The sequence below is a fragment of the Corvus moneduloides genome, chromosome 4 (assembly GCF_009650955.1).
Source record: "Corvus moneduloides isolate bCorMon1 chromosome 4, bCorMon1.pri, whole genome shotgun sequence".
Taxonomy (NCBI): domain Eukaryota; kingdom Metazoa; phylum Chordata; class Aves; order Passeriformes; family Corvidae; genus Corvus; species Corvus moneduloides.
Genome location: NC_045479.1, coordinates 26,795,854 through 26,810,171, shown reverse-complemented (window position 1 = coordinate 26,810,171; position 14,318 = coordinate 26,795,854). Strand labels below are relative to the sequence as shown.

Genomic DNA, 14,318 nt, shown 5'->3' with positions numbered 1-14,318 from the left:
TGAGGAGAGTTTAATGCTTAATTCCAAATTTCCTTAATGAGCATATTTGATGTTACATTGTATTTCTAATTAACAGAAGGATACTGTACTGAAATTGCAGCCAAGCATAATAAAGCATTTGCAATATACAGCTGAATCACTCTGGAAATGAAATTCTCATTACTGGTCTCTATATGCTCAGTGTCAATGCTGCTGCCCCCCTCACCCCACCCCAAGTTCCTGTGAAGGAATATGTTGGTTGAAATAATCTCAAGTCCATTGCTATCTTCAAACTTTTCTATTTGTTCTCCAGTTTTCACAAGTTATACTGGGCTGATTCACATGTGCACGGCCCATCCTTCCCACCCCTCATTTTCATCTACCTTGCTCAGGAAGATGTCAGTCTTTGTTAATCATCTGAGGAAATCTGATGATTCACTGGTGCAGCTCTCTTGTCTAAAACCATGGTAACCCTTCAGTCTCCCTGATGTTGAAATAAGTGCAGTTTTCTTTACAGTACATTATTCCTCCAGCTCATTGTGGTTTTGTCCTTTTCCTCTGAGCTCTCCTCTCTTGTGGGTATTTGCTGGTCCATAAAAAGTGCCCAGGTTTTCAGTACAAGGGAAGAATTTATCTCTTTCCTCCAGATGGTCCAGATGAGATCTACATTTTCAGCATGGCAGATCACAAGAGCACGAATACAGTGCAAAGCAAGGATCTGTACAACCTGTCTCATTCACAGAGGACATACTGCAATTCCATTCTTCCTTTGAGAGATACAGAGAATATTTTGAGGGAAGGAAGCACCAGCTGGCAGTGGGTGGAAAACAAGGAATATGAAAACCTGTCCAATACTTACACTAAATTCAGAACTATTAGTTTGAAAGTGCAAATATATTTCCAGAATTTTATTAATACATATCCTTGAAATATAATGTCTGGCAATTTTTTTTTTTTTGGCCTAATGTTGACCTAAATTCAAACCCTGAAGTACTAGTAGCATGTAATGAATGATTTTTTAAAGTCAGGATTAAATTAATAAATTGTTATTCTAATTACTCACCCTGAGGTTATGGATACAGACACAATACCCTACAGGAGCTCCATCATATTGTGCTAGACTTTGGACAGGTGTGAAAAAACATCCCCTTCATTACCTAGTGGATGCAAAACCAGAACACAAGCAAGGCATCTGGAAACTTAGAAATGAAAAACAAAAGATGAGTGCAAAACAACCATGGGAATGGAGAGCAATTGTTCTCAGCACACTAGAGACCTGGATTTCCTTTCTTTTGCAAAATTTAATGTCTTGATTACATCTTATTGTCAATCTGCTTAGATGAGATGTGTGCTAAATGAACAAAAATTTAAGTGCTATTGATTGAGCACTGCCACTGGTAAGTATGGATCGGAGAGCAGAAAATTAGGGATATAGAAATTTGGTGTTCTGCTGCTAGCGTGGCACTACTAAATGAAGCAAGTCAAAATTAAAAAAAAAACCAACCAACCAACCAACCCAAGTGAGGAAACAAACAAATAAACAAAACCCTCCTATGGAATCCTTCTTTAGGGTAGTTACAGAGGAAAAGGCTTGAGTTTGCTTATTGTTTTGTGACCTGTCAGTTCAATATAAACAAGAACTGCAGCCAGCATAACGCACTTTTAAAAACTCAGAATCATATTCAGCTCACATGTCCACTCCCCCCAGGAAGAGAAAGAAGGCATGCTTAGGGCTGTCCAAAATCTAAGGAGACTCCACATTTTATCTATGAATTCTTCTGCACCTCTGCAGAAGGAAGTTGCATTTTCTATAACCTAGGTAAAAGCTCTGAATGTCTTTGCTGGATCAATGATAGTAACTGCTCAGAAGAGTGCAATGGGGGTTTCTTCATTTTGGAAGACGGGAAAAGCAGAGATCATTCCCATGATATACACCTCTTCTGAAGTGGTGCAGAATAGATAGGGATGAGACAATTTTTACATAAATAATTTTTGTTATCTTCCTCCCAAAAAGCTCACCCACTCACCCAACCACCCAAAACACACCCCAAAAGCCATGGATTTGCTATTTACTGAGAAAACATCTAGGGATAGCAGCAGAGACAATATTTGTGATGCCAGAATAATGAGCTCCTCTTTTATGCTTTTAATATGTCCACTGAGAGCAAAGCACTTCTTTGTTTATGTGATAGAATGTAATTGTAATTCCATTGCTATTAAATAGGCCAAGGGAAGCTGCTTATTGCCAGTTTGGTCACATGATAGAGAGAAGCTGCTCATTATATGTTCTAACATTGAACACTTTAAAAGAGTACATAGAAATTATGTTTGCATTTCATACATAAAAGGACAAGAGAAAAATAACATTATTTAGGTGTTAGCGTATCAGTTACACCAGCTCAGGATGTTTTTACACTGTGACATTTGGAACATCCTAAGAAGAAGACCACTCCTGACTTTCATAAAAGGTATGTCAGAATATCTTTTCTTTCCAGTATTGATATGGATACATTTAAAAAAAAATTTTCTGGAAAAGTTTTGAAAAGCTAGAAAATTGAAAAATATACTAGATCTCTAGTAAAAAGCAAAGTGAATTTTTTACTAATCAGGGAACAGAAGTTTAAGTCAATAGCTACAGTAAAAGTCATTTTGTAAAAATTTAAAACCCAAAAAATTACCCCCCTGCAGTAACTCAAAATGAGCAAAATTAGCAGAAGTCAAGAAATAATATAAGTTTAATAATACAAAAATGATTTTATTCCACCTTCTGGTTAATATCTGTTTACAGACAATAAGTTGCTTAAGTAAAATTGGAATATTTAAGAAATGGGAGGTGGAAATCAAAATGAAGAAACCAATATAATTTAATATTGTGGAAAATTTCTTAAAGCTGTTAAGAGATCTCAAATCATTAAAAATTTTGAAGAAACGTTTATAGCACTTTGAATAGTAGTAAACCAAAAGCATTAGCGAACAACAGCATGAAAATAACTAGAATTTGAAGTAATTCACAACAACCCCGGCAGTGCAACAAAATAAAAAACGCACACACGTGCAAATGGTTTATACAAATCTGAGGAGGAGGGGGAAAAACTTTCCCAACTGTATGAACACGTACACCGTTGGATTTTTTTTCGTGGAGGAGGTCTATACTTTGGTTTGCTTGCCAGGCTTTCCAGCCCCCCCGTAGGTAACAGCGAACGATGTTTGCTCATCGGTGACGCGGCGGGGAAACAGGCGGGAGCCAGCCCCAAGCCCCGCCCCCTTTCTGCTGCAGTTCTCAACCAGGTCGGACCACACCGCATAAAGGCCGCGGCGCGGGCAGCACCGACTCATTGCTCTAGTAGCAACGGTAGGAGTGGGAGCATGTCTGGTCGGGGTAAGGGCGGCAAGGGGCTCGGCAAGGGCGGTGCCAAGCGCCACCGCAAGGTGCTGCGCGACAACATCCAGGGCATCACCAAGCCGGCCATCCGCCGCCTGGCTCGGCGCGGCGGCGTCAAGCGCATCTCGGGGCTCATCTACGAGGAGACGCGCGGCGTGCTCAAGGTGTTCCTGGAGAACGTGATCCGCGACGCCGTCACCTACACGGAGCACGCCAAGAGGAAGACGGTCACGGCCATGGACGTGGTCTACGCCCTCAAGCGCCAGGGTCGCACCCTCTACGGCTTCGGTGGTTAAAGAAAGCTCTTTTCTCTTTCCGGACCAGCACGACAAAAACCCAAAGGCTCTTTTAAGAGCCGCACACTTTAACCGAAAAAGAGCTGTGTCGCTTTAAAGTTGGTAAAAGGAAAGTGAAACGTTTCTAAACTGTTACATATAATCACAAACTTATACTTCGGTTTTTAATACATTGTTATAGCCGTAGAAACTTTTATTAGTAATTGGTAAATAACACGCTGCTGGTACGCTATAGGCCGTCCTAGTTAAAGTCAGGGAATACAGAATGCTGGTTTTCAAACGTTCAAAGTTTGAGCCCATTTAGCTGCTGTATAGGAAAGCTAAATAAGAAAGCAACCTAAACGGTGCCTCCTTTTTCGTGCTGACGGCTTAAGGGCGGGCATGTGTTCACCTTCTTGCGGGCATCTCGTCTGTGGGGGGATTCTCCCCTTTATGGTGTAAACAGCAGCAGAAGTAGATTATATGATGATAACGTCTATTGTAATGCTGTGTGAGGGGTATCGCAGCTCACTAAGTCCCTTTTCCATGTTAATGAGTTACCCCCTTTGTCCCCTGATTGTGGTGTGTAGGACTTGTCCATTATTTGTACATATGCTGTGTTTAAGGTTAGGAATACGCTTTCTTTTAATTTGGGGCGCCAGAGCTGTTCTCCGTACCTGGTGTCAGCCTTTCACCTGAAAGCCCTTCTCTGCTTGTGCTCCAACGACAACTCGCCCGAAGAGGAAAATATAGCAGATGTATACAGTGAGGAAAATGGAAAATTCACCTTATGCCTTGCGGTACTGCATCAACAACCTAAAATAGTTTGCAGGCTGAAAGATTCCATCATTTGCAAGCACTCTCTTGGATTAGAAAGCTTTCATTTGCAATTAATTTTGATCCCCAAAGCATTTGCCCGGCCAGATGAAAGTTAAAATAAGTGGAACCCGAGCCACCCCGCCACCAGAACTCCCTCGCAATACACAACCCCATGGACCCTACAATAGCAAAATCCAAGTCCCAAAATACCGTTATGATCCCTATTTAGAGAGAAAAAAAAAAGAGCATTTTAAGAACCTAATTTTCTATGCATTCAGCACAGCATAATCTGCAATTTCTCAATTCCTGTTCGAACATTTCTCCCTAAATGTCTCATTTTTGAGGTAGACTGTAAAAATTGTGGTAAGGGACAGACCACCCCGAAAACAAAAGCGGCGGGGGCGGTACAGGGGGGCGCTGAGGGCGGGCAGCCGTTGGGGAAGGCGCGCGCTATCGAGGCGGGCTTTTCGAATTTGAAAGTAGCCAATAGAAATGGCGCATTCCTGGCAGCCAATCAGGAAGCGGGAACAGTCTATAAGAAGCGGCCGCGGCAGCGCGCTGTTGCTATTTCTCCTTGTCTCTCTTCCGACCTGTTCCTGTGGCGTCCCCGTGAGCGATGGCGCGTACGAAGCAGACGGCGCGTAAGTCGACGGGCGGCAAGGCGCCCCGCAAGCAGCTGGCCACCAAGGCGGCCCGCAAGAGCGCGCCGGCCACGGGCGGCGTCAAGAAGCCGCACCGCTACCGGCCCGGCACGGTGGCGCTGCGCGAGATCCGGCGCTACCAGAAGTCCACGGAGCTGCTGATCCGCAAGCTGCCCTTCCAGCGCCTGGTGCGCGAGATCGCGCAGGACTTCAAGACCGACCTGCGCTTCCAGAGCTCGGCCGTGATGGCGCTGCAGGAGGCCAGCGAGGCCTACCTGGTGGGGCTCTTCGAGGACACCAACCTGTGCGCCATCCACGCCAAGCGCGTCACCATCATGCCCAAGGACATCCAGCTGGCCCGCCGCATCCGCGGCGAGCGCGCTTAAGTTTCCTCCTACAGGTCCTCTGTATGTGAACCTGAAATTCTCCCACACCCTAAAGGCTCTTTTAAGAGCCACTACATTGCACAAGAGAGTTGGGACACAGCCTTTCTTATACTTTCTTGCGCTAGAGCGTTTCTGAAGTTCTTCAATGTTATTGCAATTCCAGTGTAAGCGTGCCTAGAATTTTAAATATTCCCTTTAGGCTGCGTGATTATTTTAGACAGTGTTGTGTACTGTTTTTAATGAGGTGCTTGCAAATGCACATTCAACTGAACGAATAGTTAAACTGCACAAAGCAAGTAAGTGTTCACATACATCAAATGAAAAATATCAGACTAGGACAGAAACCTCATGTATTTTTCCCTCCCCTCTTTCTCTTTTCCCTCCCTCTCCCTTCCCCCCCCCCCGCACGCCCATCCCCGTTTACTGTAAAAAAGTCTTATTTGCAATACATGGAGAGCACTGTCACAGGGAAAGTTGTGTGGCTTTTGTTTGGGACCACATCAGCTGAGGAAAAGAAAATGGCTGTCAAGGCTTGGCAGATTTAGCCAATGGAAGACCTGTAGCAAATAGGCTTGTGCTGTTTCAAGAATTAAAGAGAAGTGTTTTGTGTTTGATGATAAGAAAACTGAGTCATTAGAGCAACATGCATGGGGGGATCAAAGGTCAACACTTAGCAGAATTTACTCGGTTCAATAAAACCTTGAAGTCAGGAAATTACAGTAGGCCTTCAGTTCAATTTTTCGTTGTGCCAAGCCTTGCAGACTGTCACTGTTTCAGCATTTTAGAGAGGTCAGGTTTTCTATAAATTCACTAATAAAGCACTTGTATTACTACTGATTTTGCTTCTTTGCTGTCACAACATCTTTTCCTCTGTCCTTGACAATTGACTTTGGCCTATCCAAAACACTTCTGTAAATGTTACCAGCCAAATTGTTCTGAAATTAAAATTCAAGTATTTGAGCGTAGCATGTGGGGGACCCTGTAAGAGGTTTTGTGTGGTATGGTATGTTTCTGAAACAATACACATGAGGTAAACACAGTATATACAAGAAATTTTCATAGCATAGTGATGTAGGTACAAAAGTATATATAGACATATATACATGTTATATACCTGTATAAACACCTTCATATGCTCGTTTTCCGCTCACAAATTTTAATTCATCTCAGATCCATCCATCTCTGACTCCTTCTCACTCCCCTCTGCCTCAGTACCACCTGGCATTGTTTTTCTGCAGTTCCAATAATATTATATGGTCTATTAAATAATATAAAGTGCTTCACAGTTGGTACTAGATGATCACTGTAAATCTCTTTTAGCTGAAATGGTTCTGTTCTCTTCTGTTCTTTTGTTTGTACATCACCACTTGCAGAGTAAGGGGTGAGAATTTATTCTCCTGTTGGAAGAATACAGAGACTGTGCCTATATAAGTGTAATTTAAAAGGAATTATATTATTATAATGTTAAAATTAACCATACATCTGCCTACTCTCTAAGACTTCAGTGGATGCCATCCTGATACTACTTGTTGCTACGTACTTGCAACTTATTTCTGACTTAAACTTTGTAACAAGGCCCAAATTCGAGGTTAGCAAAGGTTAAAATTGCTAAAACCTTAGAAGTGTTACAATATTAAATAAATCATCAGAGGTCACTGGTGCTTGCTTAAATGCACACCCAGGCTCTGCAAAAAGCCTTCCCTGACACCAGGCTGTGGAATCTGCTCTCAAAAGCTAATGAGGAAATGATTCATTATGACTGGTAAGGAGCTAATATCTTGTCTGTGTTCTCAGGTTGTGTATCAGTGAGATCCAGTAAAATTGCTAAAAGGGACTGGGTAGGATCTTACAGCATTGGTACAGGGCTACTTGGCAGGAATAATACTGAGTTTATTTCTTTTTTTTTCCTGGTTAGTTTTAAATATGGTGTAGGACAACTGAAGCAGAAGGAAGAAAGAAAGACTGAGGTTATGTTTTTGGTTTTGCTTTTATCTGACTTTTACGGGAACATGGAACATTTATGGCCTACTGAAATATTTCTTTCTCTCCTCAGGCTGTTAGTTAGAAGTTTCTTCTAGCATCATGCTGGTTAATCAAGACAAGGAGAAATCCTTGTCATGCTACAGTATCAATTCTCCTTCCATTTCAAGCTGGTTCCAAAATCAGGCCATGACGTTCAATAAATTCATTCAGAGGGCTTTATGGGGAAGGAAGAATAAAGAAGTGGGGTAAAAAAAGAAGATTAAAAACTGACCCCAACCACCCAACAAACCTTTATTTTGTCTGATTGCTACACTTGGCAAGTCTTTCTTTTCCCATCTTTTCCCATCCACCCAAGTGCTGTCTCTGGCAGACTGGGTCAGTAGCGCAGCATCTCTTAGCAGGCAAATAGTGCCCAGAAACCTCTAATGACAACAGGTCGCCACTCTGGGTTCTAACAGCAGCCTACAAGCGCTCTCCAGCCCTCAGGATTTTTGCATCCCAGGTTCCAGATGTGAATTTTCACAGATGGAGATAAGAAAGGGACATAGTTCAAAAAATAACTGGAGAAAATTCACCTACTTATGAATCTGAGTTATGAATCCGAGGTGTAATATTTAACTTCCTATTTTAATTCTCAGACTTCCGTTAGACTGACCTTGTCTCATATTAAGAATTCAAGCCAAGGTGGGTCCTTAGAAGGTAGAAAGCTGGATGCATTTACATCTGTCCTTCCAGAAACTCATGAAGAATCCTAAAGATTTGGCTACAGAAATCTGACAACTCAGCATACATCAGATATTGTGATCACTACCTGGAGAAGTACAGGTTCAAAGACAAATACTTTTACTCTCATTATTGCAAGAATACATAAATTTTCACTCCACGATTTTTATAAAACTTACTGAAAATACCCCCTCCACCGAAAAAAATGCCTCAGTTTTGTATTGTTATGGCAACAAATCTGGAAAGGTTTGATAAGTTATTTCTTTCTACAGTATTTTGCAATCAGTTTCTTGGCCTTTTCAGGTACTTTTCCCTGCTGCAAGAAGCCTCATGTGCCTTATGTCATCAGCATGGTTATCCATTGTTTTGAGACCAGCTATAGCAGTATATATCAAAACTGATAAACTCAAAACTGATTTATTGAGATAGATATTCTGGTTCCTGGTGTTAAGAATCGATGGAGCAAGGGGGCAGCCCCCCTTAAGGCAATCTGTTTTAGCTAGGTTTGACAGTAACACATTGAACCGCAAATAGTTTCTGCCCTTGCTTAGACCCACCCAGACAGAGTGTAAGGTGTAGATTTCCTGAGCACAGATCCAGCCCAGACACAGAAGTGTCCCTGTAAGCCCCCTCAGTGCCCTCCTTTCCTCCTCAAAGCTGTGTCACATCCATCACAATCACGGGGGTGTGAACCCCTTCATCCTGCCCGAGGCTCTCTGATCTCTCTCCTTTAATATATTGATCCCACATTCCCCCCATTCGATTTGTCTCCTCGTCTAGTGTTCATAAAACACCTGTTCTTTCACTATTTCGCAAAGCACCCCAGGTGTTTTTCAAGGGAAATCTGTAACAGTGCTACAGCTCTTTTTCATGTGCATGTAGTGGCTCTTAAAAGAGCCTTTGGGTCTACGTGGGCTGCGGCAGAAAACTTAAGCGCGCTCGCCGCGGATGCGGCGGGCCAGCTGGATGTCCTTGGGCATGATGGTGACGCGCTTGGCGTGGATGGCGCACAGGTTGGTGTCCTCGAAGAGCCCCACCAGGTAGGCCTCGCTGGCCTCCTGCAGCGCCATCACGGCCGAGCTCTGGAAGCGCAGGTCGGTCTTGAAGTCCTGCGCGATCTCGCGCACCAGGCGCTGGAAGGGCAGCTTGCGGATCAGCAGCTCCGTGGACTTCTGGTAGCGCCGGATCTCGCGCAGCGCCACCGTGCCGGGCCGGTAGCGGTGCGGCTTCTTGACGCCGCCCGTGGCCGGCGCGCTCTTGCGGGCCGCCTTGGTGGCCAGCTGCTTGCGGGGCGCCTTGCCGCCCGTCGACTTACGCGCCGTCTGCTTCGTACGCGCCATGGCAAACCGAGGACACCACCTCCAGCGAGAGCGAGAAGCGAATGGAGCTCAGCCGGCCACGCCGGTATTTATAGAGCTGCCTCGCCTCTGATTGGACCGCAGGGAGCGCGATCTCATTGGCTGTCGTAGAATCCCATCCTGGGCCCGAAGGAGCTGAATCTCCGCTCGGAGCTTCTCGACCCCGCAGCTGCGACCCCGCTCTGATCGCAGCGCTCTCGGAGCGAGTGGAGGGCCTAAGATACTTGCACTTTATATTTTCTTTATTTGTGTCTTTGTTTTGTTTCGGTTTGCTTTTTTTTTAAACGATGGGCTGGTTACAAAAGAAAGAAAATGTTCTGTCAGTGCCTACAGAGCTCCTTACATGAATAGGCACGTTAATCCCAAAGCCACAAAGGAAAAGGTGGGCTGGTACCTTGAAACAGAGGTGCTCCAAAAATCCAGTAACACAAGGTCGTAGCTATAAGTATGTAACAAGCTGTAGTGATTAAGATAATTATTAAGCTTTTTTTTTTTCGCGTTTTTCGTGTTCTTATTTCACTAGGAAATTCTGAATGACAACCTTTGCATATCATCAAGCAAAATCGTGATGATGAGACTACTTAGGCAATTAGCACTTTTCTTGGTGAAAGTAATTGAAAATGAATATGGTATTGGTCTACTACTTAATTTCCCCCATACTCACTAAGCTGTGAGAAAACCAGACGTGACCACAAATATTTATAGATATCATTGTTTGAGTGCCAAACGACTTTCAAAGGTTTTTTAAAAAGCAGAATTTTTTTTTTTCCTTTTAATCATGAAGTACTACTTAACTATTCTAGAAACGAGCCCCGGACTGGAGTGCCCTTTCTATGTGACAATAAGAAAAGTGGTCACACGAGGCTTCTTTTGATACATTTTTTCAAAACTGTGCTTCTATGTTCATAATTTGCTTTTATTGTCCAGTTCCTTCCCAGACCTTCCCTTTCCTCCTCCCAACCACCTCCCCAAAATGATCTCTAGAAAACCGTATTGGATTTAGTCTTTTATTTAAAAGTAAATAAATCATGGAGAAGGAAATGAAGGGGGGGATTGAAATATCAAAGGAATCAATCTCAGAGCAACTTCCCCCCCTTTTACCTAGTCGATAAATTCGTTCCAAATTTATCTACTCAGGTAAACGCAAAGTTTAAGGTACAACATATGGAACAACATTTCTGATTGTTTAAATCGGCGAACGTTTAAAAATTAAACTTTTTGCTTGATTACAGAGCATTTAAAGTGTTTTCTGTAACAAATTTTGGAAACAAAAAAATCCCGTCTCTTACATGGCAGAAACAATCTTTCTATTGTCAGCAAAACGACGTATTAGACAATTCTTATGCAATCACGAAGCATAGTATTACGTTCAAGATCTAGAATCGGAGCGTCGCGTCCCTACCTAAGACACTAAAAAATGTAACAGCTCTCCTAAAGGAAAATGTAGGTGGCCCTTAAAAGAGCCTTTGGGTTTTTGCCGTGCTGGTCCGGAAAGAGCGAAAAGCTTTAACCACCGAAGCCGTAGAGGGTGCGACCCTGGCGCTTGAGGGCGTAGACCACGTCCATGGCCGTGACCGTCTTCCTCTTGGCGTGCTCCGTGTAGGTGACGGCGTCGCGGATCACGTTCTCCAGGAACACCTTGAGCACGCCGCGCGTCTCCTCGTAGATGAGCCCTGAGATGCGCTTGACGCCGCCGCGCCGAGCCAGGCGGCGGATGGCCGGCTTGGTGATGCCCTGGATGTTGTCGCGCAGCACCTTGCGGTGGCGCTTGGCGCCGCCCTTGCCGAGCCCCTTGCCGCCCTTACCCCGACCAGACATGCCGCTGCTACTGGCGCTGCTAATGGCGCTACAACCGCTGCTACCGCTGCTGCCGCTGCTGCCACTGCTGCCGCTGCTGCTGCTGTAAACCGGCGCCGCCCGCGCCGCGGCCTTTATGCGGTGTGGTCCGACCTGGTTGAGAACTGCAGCAGAAAGGGGGCGGGGCTTGGGGCTGGCTCCCGCCGTCCCCCCGATTTCTCTATCGCGCAGCCCGCGAGCAGAAAATTGCGGGATTTGTGTGGATTTCCCTTCCCCGAGGCACAATGGGTTCCGTGCTCCTCTCTCTTCTCGGTGCCTTCCTTGTGTTTCAGATAGCAAGGACGTCGTGTCTGTTTTTTATAATGATTCCTGTAGCTTTTAAAGCTTCGATATGCTGTGATCATTTAGAAGAAAAAGCTGATTCATAGAAAATCACCCTAGTTATTGATTCACTTCAATTATGCTTTGATTTATTATGTTCAACGATGTATGTCTTATGTATTTCAGTTCCACCTGCTTGTATGGATTGTCCTGTGTGGCTTCTCTGTTTATACATCTACTGCACTTTTTTTTTATATAGATAATCTTGCAGCAAATTCTGTCCAATCGTGCTTGTGAGAAATTCTACCCTTCCTAATTTTTTTTCACATCTTCATTTCCCGCCCTCTCTGAATGTTATCTCAAGGTGAGTTTAGCAGTACAGGTATGCTAATCGAGATTTTACACATTTCACTTTCATTTTTTAAGGTAAAAGTATTTTTTTTGACAAATATTTTTACAGTATTTTCCACTGCTGTGGTGGCATAGAAAAGAGCGTGGCTATTTTTAGAGAGATTGAAAAATTAAATGCCCAAAAAGAAGGGTGGTTTTGCATTTCTCGGGTATTTATTAATTCTGAGTTTTCTCTCTTCAGCAGAGGAAAATGTTCTGAGATTTTGCTCTTGAAATCAAGAAGCAATATTTAGCAAAAATTATTCGGTAGATCGTTTTCGACCTGAAGATTATCTGGAAGGATAAAGTTTCCTGTGTTGAGCGTTTGCTGCCCTCTCATGGACGTCTTTTGATTGCTTGATTGTTGTTTTCTTCCTGCTGGCTGGGCAGCTTTGTGTAATGTATGCTTTCATGAGGGTACAATAAAAGATTAAACAATAATCAATCTATCTTCACATAGACCACAGATAGAGGTGTTGCACCTGTTAGCAGAGAAATCAATGTTCCAGTGGCCCCTCCCTCACTGACAAATTAAAATATTATGTTACACATGTTCATGCACCATCTTTTCAGCATGGACGCAAAGGAAACCCAAATGAGGCTATACAAATACCAAGACTCTGCAAGAGACATCCTAAAATTTCAAACCTGTAACAAAGGCTCTGTTCCACAAGGAACTTGTTAGTATTCTAGACTGGGCTATGGAGATACTTCTGGAATGCAGTGAGGATGCCACGGCTCAGGTCATGGTGTTTTCTTTCCTGAGGCCAGTTTGTTCCTTTCAGGGAGGGAATTTCAGGGACTGTAACTGGACTGCTTTGGGAGGTCAGGCTAGCAGGAGAAACTGGGCACTCTGTAGGCATCTCTTCTGTCACTTCTAGGAGATTTTGGGAGAAAGGTAGGTATGTCCTGCACTGGTAAGGATACATTTGGTGTAATGCTTGCAGAAGGATTTTTCACTCTCTGAGTACCCAGGCAAGTCCCCAGGGTGTTACCAACAGGGCAGTTTAGCACTACCTGCTTCAGAACTCCCCAAACCCATTCTGCCAGGAAAATCCAGTTCTTCAGGCTGCTCCATCAAACTTCAGGGACTCTGTATCACAGGTCTTCCCTGGGAGTTATTACCGCTTGCAGATGCCTGCCATGAGGCTATCAGAATATCCTGGGCAAATCACATACCTAAGCAGCTTGTGATAAATTGTCCAGTTCTGCAAAGCTGAGCTTTTCTTTCTGCCTCTTTGGTTTTGTTTGTTGTTGTTGTTGCTGTTTTTTGGTTTTTTTTTCCCCAATGGAATAAAATGAAGGTAGAACCTCAAAATATAATCCTGCTCCATAATGAGCTGCTTCTCCTCAAGGATCTGTGACTACATATAATATTTTCCCCTGTCTCTTGCTGTCTGTTTGCTTTGCAAAACATCAGAAACCATTTGGAAAAGGATTTTTTAAAAAAAAATAATAGATACATGCTTGTTCATAGCATTAGTTTTTTAACTCATGACAGAAAAACAACGAATAAAGTGAAGCAAGTTTTGAGCTGAGTTCCTGTGCTTCTTTGCTCACAAGTGATTCTAAATCGTACATCAAATATCATCTACTCTGTGAGGTCTGTTTGATAAAATTAAACTGTAATTTAATATCCATTTAATCATTTCCATTGGAAGAGATTCAAAGATCATATAGACTAACCTCTGTGTTGCATTAAGAGTATAGAAACATGGCAGAAGATGAACATCCTTGCTTTCCAGCTGTTCCTCAGAGATCAGAGGGGCTGGGTGCAGCTGGGATAATTTCTGATGGAGCAAATTCAGCAGATTCAGCACTGTAAGCCTGGTAGTGTCAAATAAGAAGCATGAGTGCAGATTCACAAACAGTGCAGTTTAACAATTCAGCTCTATAGATCTGATTGCATTCAGTAAGAAGTTGTGGAATCACAGACTGAAGAATAGTGTGGTTTATTGAAGCAACAGAACTACAAATTCGGAATTGCCAGTGCTAAATGCAGTGTGGTAGAGCTCCAACAAGAACAACAATGTTGTGTTAACCCAGATGATATTATTATTATTATTAATAATAATAATAGTAATAATAACGACAACAATAATAATAATGTGAAGAAGCTTGCCAAGAAGGCCTGCCCATCCATGAGGAGGGAGAGGGGAGTAGACTGTTGACTGTCTCCAAGGTCTTTTTGTCACCCTTCCAACTAGGTAGAATTTCTACTTTTCTTACATACAGCATAAACTTATCTCCCTCTCCTTCTTATG

At 43.3% G+C, this 14,318-nt stretch overlaps 3 protein-coding genes across 3 annotated transcripts; 1 reads left to right on the top strand and 2 right to left on the bottom strand.

Annotated features, from left to right (window-relative positions):
- The first annotated feature begins 3,325 nt into the window (after window positions 1-3,325).
- On the top strand, window positions 3,326-3,771 carry LOC116442607 (histone H4). The gene has a single exon (XM_032105769.1). It carries the CDS (start codon window positions 3,346-3,348, stop codon window positions 3,655-3,657), a length of 312 nt encoding a protein of 103 aa, XP_031961660.1. The 5' UTR covers window positions 3,326-3,345; the 3' UTR covers window positions 3,658-3,771.
- A 5,296-nt stretch (window positions 3,772-9,067) lies between these two features.
- LOC116442589 (histone H3) lies at window positions 9,068-9,542 on the bottom strand. The gene has a single exon (XM_032105750.1). The coding sequence runs from the start codon at window positions 9,526-9,528 to the stop codon at window positions 9,118-9,120; it is 411 nt and encodes a 136-aa protein (XP_031961641.1). The 5' UTR covers window positions 9,529-9,542; the 3' UTR covers window positions 9,068-9,117.
- A 997-nt stretch (window positions 9,543-10,539) lies between these two features.
- Window positions 10,540-11,404, bottom strand: LOC116442604 (histone H4). The gene has a single exon (XM_032105766.1). It carries the CDS (start codon window positions 11,362-11,364, stop codon window positions 11,053-11,055), a length of 312 nt encoding a protein of 103 aa, XP_031961657.1. The 5' UTR covers window positions 11,365-11,404; the 3' UTR covers window positions 10,540-11,052.
- Between the last annotated feature and the right edge of the window lie 2,914 nt (window positions 11,405-14,318).